The following is an 11,093-nucleotide window of genomic DNA, read 5'->3' on the forward strand; positions in this document are numbered from 1 at the left end:
TCTCCAATTACCCCTGTCCTGCGCCAACCGATTCCAACTAGCGCCCGCAAATTTCCTAATTTCATCGCTCCGTCTAGTCTTTTGTCGTCCTCGATTGCCTTTTCCTTCTCTTGGTAACCATTCTGTAATCCTAATGGTCCAACGGCTTGCTCTCAAGTATCTGCCCCATATGTCAGTAATGGCAAACTGCACTGATTGCACACCTTACTTTTCAATAATGATGGTAGGCTTCCAGTCAGGAGCTGGCAATGTCTGCCGTATGCGATCCAACCTATTTTTATTCTTCTGTGAATTTCCTTCTCATGATCAGGGTTGCCTGTGATTAATTGACCTAGGTAAACATGCTCCTTCACAGTCTATAGGGGCTGACTGGCGATCCTGATCTCTTGTTCCTTTGTTGTTGTTGTTGCTGTGGCACGTGTGGCTCCTACCCACGATGGGGATTGGCCAAGAAATGGGTGGATTATTCCAAAATAATATAGAGCATAAATTTCCTAATATATATGCGAATAGCATTGAATAGGGTTGAATTACCGGCTAAAATAAAATCAGGAAGGTGCTGTTGAATGAAGAAAAATTAATTTAAAAGTAATAAAAAATTGAATTTAGCAGGGCATTCGTTTAGATTCTGTAAGGAATGTTTGGACAGCGAATCATGCATCCCTGTGGCTAAATCCCAAAGTGGACGCCCCGAACGAAAGAATTGCAGGTTCTGTCAAGTCCAGGCCAATTCTTCGAAAAGTTATCTCCAACAATCTTTTTCTTTGCGCAGCAAAGCGGCGGCAAGATAGAAGAAAGTGCTGTAGCGTCTCCTCCTCCTCACAAAAAGAACAGAGGGGAGAGGGAACCAAACCCGACCTGTGTAAATAGAAATTTATGAAGGGAATGCGGCAGCGTAATTTGGTGAGGCAGACCTCAAGCATCTTTGTGTAACAAGATTCGCTATGCCAGGGAAATGCCAGGTGTTTATACTCTGGAGAAGCTGTCAAATGTGGGTTTCTGGGTTTCTGTGGGTTTCAAATGTGGTTTCTGTCAAATAGGAGTTTCTGTATCCTGATCATTACTGTTTCTAAGTGAGGTATCGTGACTCCTCTTGGTACTGTATACAGGTCAGCTTAGAATTTTTCCGCTGCTTTTACTATATCTTCGAGATTGCTGATGATATTCCCCTTTTTATCTTTTAGTGCATACATCATGGTTTGTCCTATTCCAGGTTTCCTTTTTACTGATTTCAGGCTGCGTTCATTTCTTACGGCTTCTTCAGTGTTTCTCATGTTATAGTTTCGAATATCAGTTATTTTCGCCTTGTTGATCAGTTTTGACAGTTCCGCGAATTGCGTAACGCTGTGCGGCCGCCAGTCCCATACAACCGCGTAGAGCGCAGGACTCTGCGATTCTAGACGTACTGCGCTCACCGCGAAAGGTTAGAAAAACACCCACATAAGCACAGCAGAGAAGTGGCTACGTGAGGCGGTTCGATCGATAACTGTAGAAGCGTCATTCAAAACAAGTAATTGTTCTCCACTTACGGCAGCGTTTTCTCTACTTCCTTTTTCCATAAAAAGATGTTGATCCATAAATAGTCTCATAAACAACGCTTAACTTTTTTATTATTCGCTTTGCTTGCAGTTTGGTTGTTGCCTTGACTCTCTCCCTTAGTATATCGCTTAATTTCTCAACTCCTTGCGATTTTTGTTTCCAGTTGCCAATGTTGCACGAAAACTGCTATACAGTTAGGGAAAAACAGATGAGGTAACGGGCGACAGTCATCTTGCTTATGGGTTTAAGGGTTATCGCAGGGTTTCATGATGGACGCTCTTTCATATTATTTTATTTCCCACCTTATCTAACCCATATCACGTGTATATGGTTCCGGGCACCTGCCAGGGTCCCGGCGAGCCGTAACTCAAGAAAATAATGAAGCAAAGGGAAAAGTTAAACGCAATTGGCATTTTCTCCGGCCGCAACTCGTTCCATGAGAGTACAGACCAGCTGAGTAACAGCCGCATCCCTCTCCTGGTCCCAGGATCAGCCTAAACAAAGAAGGTTGAACTAACAAAAGCAACAGCTATGCGCGTGACAGTTGAATAGATGGTGACAACTGAACGCATCGCGAGTTAATCGCACGGGTGCGGAATCTATGAGAAACCTGTCCTTCACATTACAAGAGGTGCCGACAACTACCGCCGTCTAAAAGGAGTGAAAAAGGCAGCATAATGCTGAGCGATGAACAGCTGTCAAGTCTCAACATTGATGTGGTGGCACTTTAGGAATGTGTGAGGAGTGGTGGCGTGGGTGGGGAGGGGGGGGGGGTATGCCACTTGATTTCGGGGGGGGGGGGGGCCGGGCCCCCCCGGGCCCCCCCATGGGTACGTGCCTGGTGACGTCATACATTGTTACATGTCCTTCACAATTCTACCTTAATCCGCCGTAATTCACCTTGCTCCAATTTGTACTAACATAATTGCACCTTTATCCACCTTGCTATAACTTGTGCCAACCTTAATCCACTTTAATCCACGTTGATCCACTTTAATTCATCTTCATTCATTTTACTTCACCATAATTCATGTTACTCCACGTTAAGTAACCACACTCTAACTTGTTATAACTTTTTAATTCACTTTACTTCACTATAACTCATCTTAATTCAATTTAATTCACAATAATTACTCATAATAACTACCCATTAACGTTATACCTTTTACTAGATTCTTTATTTTAGTATACTCACGTCATGCAAGACGCTGAAGACGTCACATTGATTTTTGTTACCACTCATTGCACACAATGCCTGCTTCTCTGCCTCATGGGACATATCATGGGTCGGTATAACGTAAAACTATTCCGTTCTGTTTCTATTCCAACACGGCCGACACCGCTCGCTCATTGGTCGAATTTTTTGAGGCCGCGCCCATTTTTCCTGCCTGTCAAGCGACGTCAGGAATGCACAAAAACTGCCACGTCAAAGTGACGTTTACGCACTCATTATGCTAAATTATGCCAAACAAACCCGGCAAATTCGTGGAATAACCGGTGAGTGCCCCGTTCCATTTGGAATAGAAAAAAATGGCGGCCTTCTTGATTGCTTTGGCGGCGGCGGCTCGTCAGCCCGGGCGCGGGAGGAGGGAGCCCGAGGATGCGTTTGACATGCCAGACGATCAGTGTCGGCGGCACTTTCACCTGAAGAAAGAAACTGTGCGGTGGCTGTGCGACGAAGTGGCGAAGGAACTCGGAGGCGTGAGAAAAACGGCGCTGTCGGTGGAGCGACAAGTGTTGTGCGCGTTGCGATTCTTCGCAACGGGCAGCTTTCATGCCTCGGTAGGGAGCGAGGAGACGATCGGCGTGACCCAGCCTGCGGTCAGCAAGTGTGTGCGACGCGTGGCGGAGGCAATCGTCCACGCCGGGGCCCGCAACAAGTGGGTCCATTTCCCGAGGACGTCGGAGGAGAAGGCGGCCGTGAAGGAAGGGTTCCTTCGACGCGGCTCCATTCCCGGCATCATCGGATGCGTGGACGGCAGCCTTATAGCCATCATCGCACCGAAGGGCGAGCAGAAGGCGGCATTCATGTGCCGCAAAGGCTAGTACGCCCTCAACACAATGTTCGTAAGTATCTTAATTTTTGTCTAATTTGCCCGTCATTGCAACGCGTGGCTAATGCTGTGCGCGCTCTCGTCAGATCTGCGACGCAGGCATGCGGATCCTCGCCGTCGATGCTCTGCGACCGGGGTCAGACCACGACGCCCACGTCTGGAGAACTACGTGGTTGCGTCGTCGGTTCCTGGAGGGGCATATTGCCAAGGCCGGCGAATACCTCCTCGGTGAGCAGCAGGGAAAGTTTGTACAGTTGCAATTCTGGCAGCAAAGCGTGCTCGCGCCGTAAGAGAATATTGAAGCCCGAACCCCTTATGTTATAGTCACGTTATTAACTATAGGCGAGATCTAGGAATTTTCCAATGGTATCTGCACGAAACAAAGTGACAACACACCTGCGTTGTACTTTAAACTAATTTTTATTGTGAGTGTACAGTGCACGCGTTGTCACATTCTTTTTTACTCTGGCAGTCACTTGTGAATGGAGACTACACAAAGAGCTGCCTTGCTTCAAATAGGGATGCTATGTCCCAGCTATTGTTATCTGTGATCACAGCTGCGTCAGGTGCTCAGCCTGTATATTTCTTTATTGCAGCCTTTCTGTAGTAGGTGCATTTTACATGACCCATGCTTCGCCTACTAAACTTTGTGCAGAGTTCATACCATGTTTTATGATCCTACAGGTGACGTCGGCTACCCCCTGGAACCATGGCTCCTTACCCCAGTCACAGGTCACCCTCCCATACACACTGCAGAAGGCAGGTACAACACTGCACATGCTGCCATGCAGTCCGTAGTGGAGCGGTGCATTGGGCTTCTGAAGAGCCGCTTTCGCTGCCTTCAGCGGTACCATGCCCTCCACTAAGAGCCAGACCGCGCTGCCAACATCGTTGCAGCATGTGCAGTGTTGCACAACTTGTGTCTTGACGAAGGTGACGTGTTGTTAGATGATGTTAGTGATGACAGCAGCAACAGCAGCAGTGACAATGAAAGTGGCAACCCCTCCCCACAGAGAGTTCCCCGAGTAAGGGCAGCACGCATGATGTACCTGAGAGGCTGTGCTGCCCGGGATAATGTTACTAGCTCATTTGGCACGACACGGCAGCAGCACCAGCACTACCTGAAGAGGGTGCGAAGGCGGCTGCGTCGACAGCAGCACCGACGGCAGCAATAAACACGTGCCTGCAGGCAGATGTTTATTACTGCTGTCTACACACCTAATAGCGAGCAGGAACCAATGTGAAGAAATGTGTGAAATTAGCGGATAGCGTGCTGTTTTTTTATCGAATCTGCTCAATAATAACCAGCGTTATCACGTGTCCTCTGCCAGTGAGCTGTCACTACCGGAGATGACTGCATCATGCCACTGTGACACTACATGAGAGCCTTTCATTTAGTACCTGTGGATAGAACACTTTGTGTTCATCAGCAGAATGTTGTAGGCACTTCTCTGGGGAGCTGGGGTTCGCCTAATGATTTGCTGCTGCTGCAGTTGCTTCTGTCATCACCGACACTGTCACCGCCATCTGCACTGTGCATGGGAGGCTGGTCTTCGTCTCCTCGCTTCCTATTTGGGCTGCTGCCAAGCACAACACTTCTCGCTCCACCATGTGTACTGCTCTCAAGCACCTTGTAGGCCCTGCACTGTTTTGCCACACAGCCACCGCACAGTTCCTTGACAGAAGGCCAAGTTATGCCGAAAACTATCGCCTGGCATGTCAAGCGCGTTCTTCTCCCTTGGGAGAGTGTACATATGTAAATAGAGTTCTGAAATTGAAGGAACACAAATTGTAAATATTCATTTCAAGTGCCACTTGTATTGTTTAAAATCGTTTATTTATATCTGCATTGTAAATAAAACCATGTGATCCATCTTCAATGCCATCTTTCATCAAAGCAAATGACAGACAATTACACAGAGCATGGCTTCGTGGAGCCAAAATAGCCATGTGATGTTCTCTACATGGGACCCAGTACACTACCAATGGGCCGTTGGCAGATGTTAAATTGCTTAAATATGACACGAGCATGATGATATTTTTTTTTGAACTCGCAGACAACCATTTATCTTCATCCAGCAACTTAACAGCAAGAAAGCTGTCCTGTCTATTATGTAGTTGGCATGTTTGTAGCACAAAACAGTTTCTTTTCAATGACTAGCGCCGTAATAAGATCACAATATAAAGCAGCCATGACATGCTTTTAAGGAACGACAAGTGAGAAAATGCTTGGCACTTCAACGGTATTTCATATAACGGCTGCAAGAGCAGCCTGGCAGTGAATGTCAAAATAGCGGCCACATTGATGGCTCCGTTACGTATGTCGCAAACTGTGCTCAACTGCAATGGGGACTATATTGTATTGCTATCATAGGTAAGGACACCTGAAATATCACAATAACCATCACACATACCAGGTACTTGGTGTTAACAGGTGCTTGGTGTTAACAAAAATACCAATTCGGCCACTTTGCGTAGGCACGAATGGTTTGACATTGCAAACATGGCATACATATGGCATGAAAATTGATTTCCAGTTATCACAGCATTGTAGTTATTAAGTGCACCTGTATGTGTGCGAGACAATGTCGTAGTTGCCGTAAAAGTGATTGCATAGTGTATCTTCCGAGGAAGAACGGTGCACATTGAAACATATCAGTAACAGCAAAACAAAAGTGAACACCTAATAAAAATGTGGCAAAAATTGTACATATAAGTTATACCGTCTCACTTGGTCAAATAAAAGTACACACGAAAAGAAATGAACTTGGGGAATAAATACGGTTAGGAACAGAAATGCAAAAATTCTACATATAAGTTATATAATGCCTCACTTGGGCAAACTTGCACTACAAATGAAAATACATATAAGAGAAATTACCTTGCAAAAAAAATATGATTAGGGACAGAAATGTACGGAAAACAGCCATATCATCCTTTAGTGCTACATACAAAAAAAACATGCATTCGTGTTTCAAGTGACATCACAGCACTATCAGTCTTCGCTGCCACGGTCACGCATGACCTGCACATCAGCTCACAAGACTGGCTACAACTTGGCGGCACAACAGCTTGCGAGGACGTATGGGCACCACCACCAAATGCTGCAGCGATGATTTGAACGGAAAGATAGGCAACACTTGTACCTACACAGCACTAAAGGATGATATGGGGAAAAAAAACTGTCCCTCATGGCTGAGGCGGCTCGCGGAAGTGAGCCAGGGCAGCCAGCAGCTGGCTCAGCGTGGTTGCGATGAGACTAGTGGCCTCTCGCGAACCACGCATCTCGGCTACTAGCTGCTGCAGGACCTGCCGGGTCGCCCTCTGCTCTTCCACAAGCTGCTGGTGATGCTGCGAAACAAATTCGCTTAGTTAGCTACAGGTTATGCAATGTAAATGCTCGATTTGCACTGTTTGCAAGTGTTGCAGTTTCAGCAAGGTTACTCTTGAGGGCAGCGAGATCATTTACATATGACATGACAAATGGCCGTGCAAACGTACATGGTCTGGTATGTTAAAAACGTGTGAAACGTAGCAAATCCTACCAAGCTGCCTCTGCCTGTCAGTAGGCAGTACTGGTGACTAGTTGAATTGTTAAACAAATGATGATCATGCTGTGGCGATACATGCAACCATGGAAATGTTTTGTAAGGTGCTATGTGTTAAAGAACACCTCAAAGGAGATGTATAAACGTGCATGAGCCTATGAGCCAAATGACAACAGATGCCTCTCATGTGTAACATGGTTGTAATGTAGATTATTACCATGTGCACTAATCACCTCTTCAAAAAATGACCCGGCCATGTTGTACGCACCTGCCTATTTTGCTACAGCAACAGCTGATGGAAGTTGGCGGCCTCCGCATTTGCCGCCTCAGCTTGCTGCCCCTGCCGCGCATACTCGGCAGCTGTACTGCAGGCCGCGTCCTCCAGCAGCTGTTGGCGGGGTGGCCTGCGGGGCTGCTGCCGAGCTGATCGTCCGTAAAAATAAAATCAGTAAACAGTTGAAAAAAAATTTTCTCGTGCAAGTTATATCCAGCAGAAGTATCTGTACCGCCCGCACGGGGGAATGTATCACTGCGCAGCAGTGTGTGGCAGAGAAAAAAAAATGTGCCTCTGTTACAGACCACGTTCGATATAAATCAGGACCTACATTCGGAGAGAGTTGCGATCGTTCATAGAAAACGTTTACTTACCAGCTATCTGTTGAGATGCCTTCCAACCTTCATCGATTCTTCCGTATCCTATGCAAATAAAAGCAAAAGTGAACACCATGCGATAACCGCAGCAGATGTTCAGATGCTACTGCTCAGTCATTAAGCACAAGAAAGAATGATGTGTTTACTCACCGATCACTACGCTTTCACAGTCTTCATGATGTTCACAGCTTCCAGAATTCTGCTCGGGCGAAAGTACCTCGTACGCCGAGATTTCATCTAATCAGGCAGCGTTACGGACAAAAATACATCAAGTGCGGCCCACAGAACCGATCAGCTGTTTTCACGTAGCCGCCATCTTAAGTGTGCGTAGCGAAATGGATTGGATGCGGAATTGGCACATGTGTGGCTATGACTCGAAAAATTCAAATATTTGTGTTAACTTTCAAGCGCGCTTCAACTTATCTTGCGTTAAAAGATTACAAAACACTTTTACTCTCAGCGACATACAATCGTTCTTTTATCAGGCGTTTATATCTAAACGTCACTTGCTATACGGACCCTTTGCAAATAAAAAACAAGCAAAACATACTTCCGGCAACGATGGAGGCTGCTGATTGGGCAGGTTGAAAAACGTCGCTGGTTCCCGCCTCCATAGGCAGAAACTGTCGCGTCATTTTGACGTCCGGAGTTTGGAACACTTTTTGTTTGGAATAGAGTTACGTTATCGCGCCCATGCTTTCACTTTAAAAATGCAGTACATAGACACATTCAATGCGCGGACGCATACGTGTTCTTCCACCCAGATTTGTGCATCAATATGCTCATCACCCTGCAGTCGCCGAGTCAACAACCTTGTTCGAGCAAATTAGCACCTTATTTGCGGTAGACAACCTTATTATAGAGTGCATTGAGTAAAATGGGTGCTAAAAGGGTGTAAACGTGGATCTAAATACAGAAAAACCCTTTCTAACACCCATAGGGTTGTGAAAATGTTTAGTCTGTACTTCAACAAGACATTTCCACGTTTGCCGATTGGTGCGTCCGAAGCAGAGCAGTGTTGAACGGCCAAAAGAGGAAACTGATGGCATGCATACACGCAAGACGGATGAGTTCCTTATCCATTACCGCCATCTGGTCAAAGCCACACCCTCTCGGCAGTGCGACGCTACTGAGACCAGATGAAGAAGAAGACGGGACTAGCAGCTATATATATATATATATATATATATATATATATATATATATATATATATATATATATGTATATATATATATATATATATATATATATATATATATATATACATTGACCTTGGAATCATCTTTGATTGCAGGCTCACCTTCTCAGCCCACAGAGAATGCATCACTAAGAGCGGCTGGCGCAACCTGGGCACAGCAGGTCGAAACTCGAGGGGGTCCAAACATGCAGGCGTGTTTCTTAAACTGCACACCTGCCTCTCCTGACCTCGGCTGCAATGTGTCGCTGCTGTTTGCAACAGTACTAGCCGGTCTAACAAAGAGTGTGTGGATACAGTTCACATGTAATTTATCTCTATACAACGATATCGGCGCACCAGGAAGGTCTGCCGTGAACAGCATCGCTCTCAATCCTCGCTCGATCTAGAACTGGACAGTAGACGCAGGATAGCTGACTAAACTTTGTTATTCAAACTTTGGAATGGCCTCATTGATTGTACAGAAATATTAGATAACGTTAGTATAAGAATTCCCCGAAAAATAACTAGAGTATCTGGAACTTTTCATGTACTCGGATCTACTTTTGGCGTCTCAAAGAATCCCTTGGGCAGCATTCTGCGGGCCTGCAAAAAGTACTCAGACGGAACTGACATACTTCCATAGACATTTGCCCACTTTCCAAGCAGCACTGGAATACATTTCACGATTTCTTTCCAGAAATGTCTATATTCTTTTTGTATATCATGTTGTGGACAGATGGTGTACGACATGTGTACTCTTTATTCTTGTTTGTAGGTACGTATGTGTCCGCCTTCTATGCGTGAGACGGTTACCGTGTGCTTGGTGTCCAGACTTGAAGAAATAAGTAGTGTCAATGACAACATTGTAGAGTAACATGAAAAATTCCCTATACAGCTTTCTGTTGCTCGATACATGCTACATGAAAGTGTTTTTCCAAGCCTGACAGATGCCCGCGAATACACGCAAAGTGCCTCGAGCGGCCAGTCGCGCGGCAATTCGGTCGGCTTCCCACAATTCACACAAGCTTTTTTTTTATTTGGCAGTCTCTATGCTAACCCATTAAAAGCGGCATGTGGTCGGACTTCCGGCCGTGAGGCGACATAGTGGAAAGAGGTGCGGGTTAGAACGCTGGCCGAAGTACATGACGTCATGACAGTACTTTTAGGGCAACAAGCTATAAATTGAAGAGGCATCTGGAAGGTCGAGCACAACATCCTCTGGCTGTATCATGCGTTTTTTTTTTCATTTTATCATCCTGCGCATAGTGAGAGTGAAACAAAATCGCAACAGAAACACATTTTACTAGAACAAAACGCTGTTTCACAGCACCCTACGCCACCCTAAGCAGCCAAAAAAAAAGGCGCAAACGGCAGTCAAGTGACGTAGCAGCACTGCAGTCGTGTGTTAGTTACTGTCCTGAGCATCGTCTGCTACCGAGAAGACATATACACCACGTTCCGTACCCACGACTCAACACACGCCGCTGGAGGGTTCGGACGATCATCTTTTGCAAACATTTTGCACTCTGTTGCTTTTGTACTGGCTGATTCAGATCAATGTTTCACTTTGCAATGCTTAGTGGTTGAAAAAAAAGTCTTTCCACAAACAATAAAGCGAAAAAGTGGCTCACACCTAACTTGGACAAGAAATCCTTATGAATCGTGTTCTTGCAGCGTTAGGAAAGCGCGAAACAAATTTCGGGCACTCCGATGTCAGCCTTGCGATATTTATTCCGTCGCTTTGTGTCCCATGCACTACAGCAAATTATGTCGTAACCTTACTCTGTGCTAATACGCTGTTCACACGACTCTTTCGGCTTATTTCGAATGGAAAATGTTTATAAAGGTACGTGTTGCGGTTAGCGCTTTCTCGGCTGTTCTTGGTAGTCAACTTAGACGTGCACACCACCCGCTGTTTCATTCACTGGATGAGCTTAGCTATGTAAGATGATTGCGCTGTATAATGTCCTCATTATTTTATGCTTTTTTTTAGTTTTGTAGAAATGAAGCCACTGAAGCCGGTTAGGGAGCAATGGGAGCTCCCAGATGAATCCACTTGTAACACACTCCTATAGAAGTAGCTTTTGTGCAAAATAGCTGAAGTACTTGTAAGACGTAATTTA

General features: G+C 45.6%; 1 protein-coding gene and 1 long non-coding RNA gene across 2 annotated transcripts; one reads left to right on the plus strand and one right to left on the minus strand.

Annotated features, from left to right (window-relative positions):
• Nucleotides 1-3,150: 3,150 nt before the first annotated feature.
• Nucleotides 3,151-3,585, plus strand: LOC135907674 (putative nuclease HARBI1). Its single transcript, XM_070529127.1, has one exon. It carries the CDS (start codon nucleotides 3,151-3,153, stop codon nucleotides 3,583-3,585), a length of 435 nt encoding a protein of 144 aa, XP_070385228.1.
• Nucleotides 3,586-7,419: 3,834 nt separating this feature from the next.
• On the minus strand, nucleotides 7,420-8,076 carry LOC139052017 (uncharacterized). The gene is made up of 3 exons (XR_011509656.1): nucleotides 7,943-8,076; nucleotides 7,790-7,837; nucleotides 7,420-7,564 (listed from the first exon to the last, which is right to left on the minus strand). It is a non-coding gene; the product is annotated as an uncharacterized lncRNA (long non-coding RNA).
• Nucleotides 8,077-11,093: the final 3,017 nt, after the last annotated feature.

The sequence above is a fragment of the Dermacentor albipictus genome, unplaced genomic scaffold (genome assembly GCF_038994185.2).
Source record: "Dermacentor albipictus isolate Rhodes 1998 colony unplaced genomic scaffold, USDA_Dalb.pri_finalv2 scaffold_17, whole genome shotgun sequence".
Lineage (NCBI taxonomy): Eukaryota > Metazoa > Arthropoda > Arachnida > Ixodida > Ixodidae > Dermacentor > Dermacentor albipictus.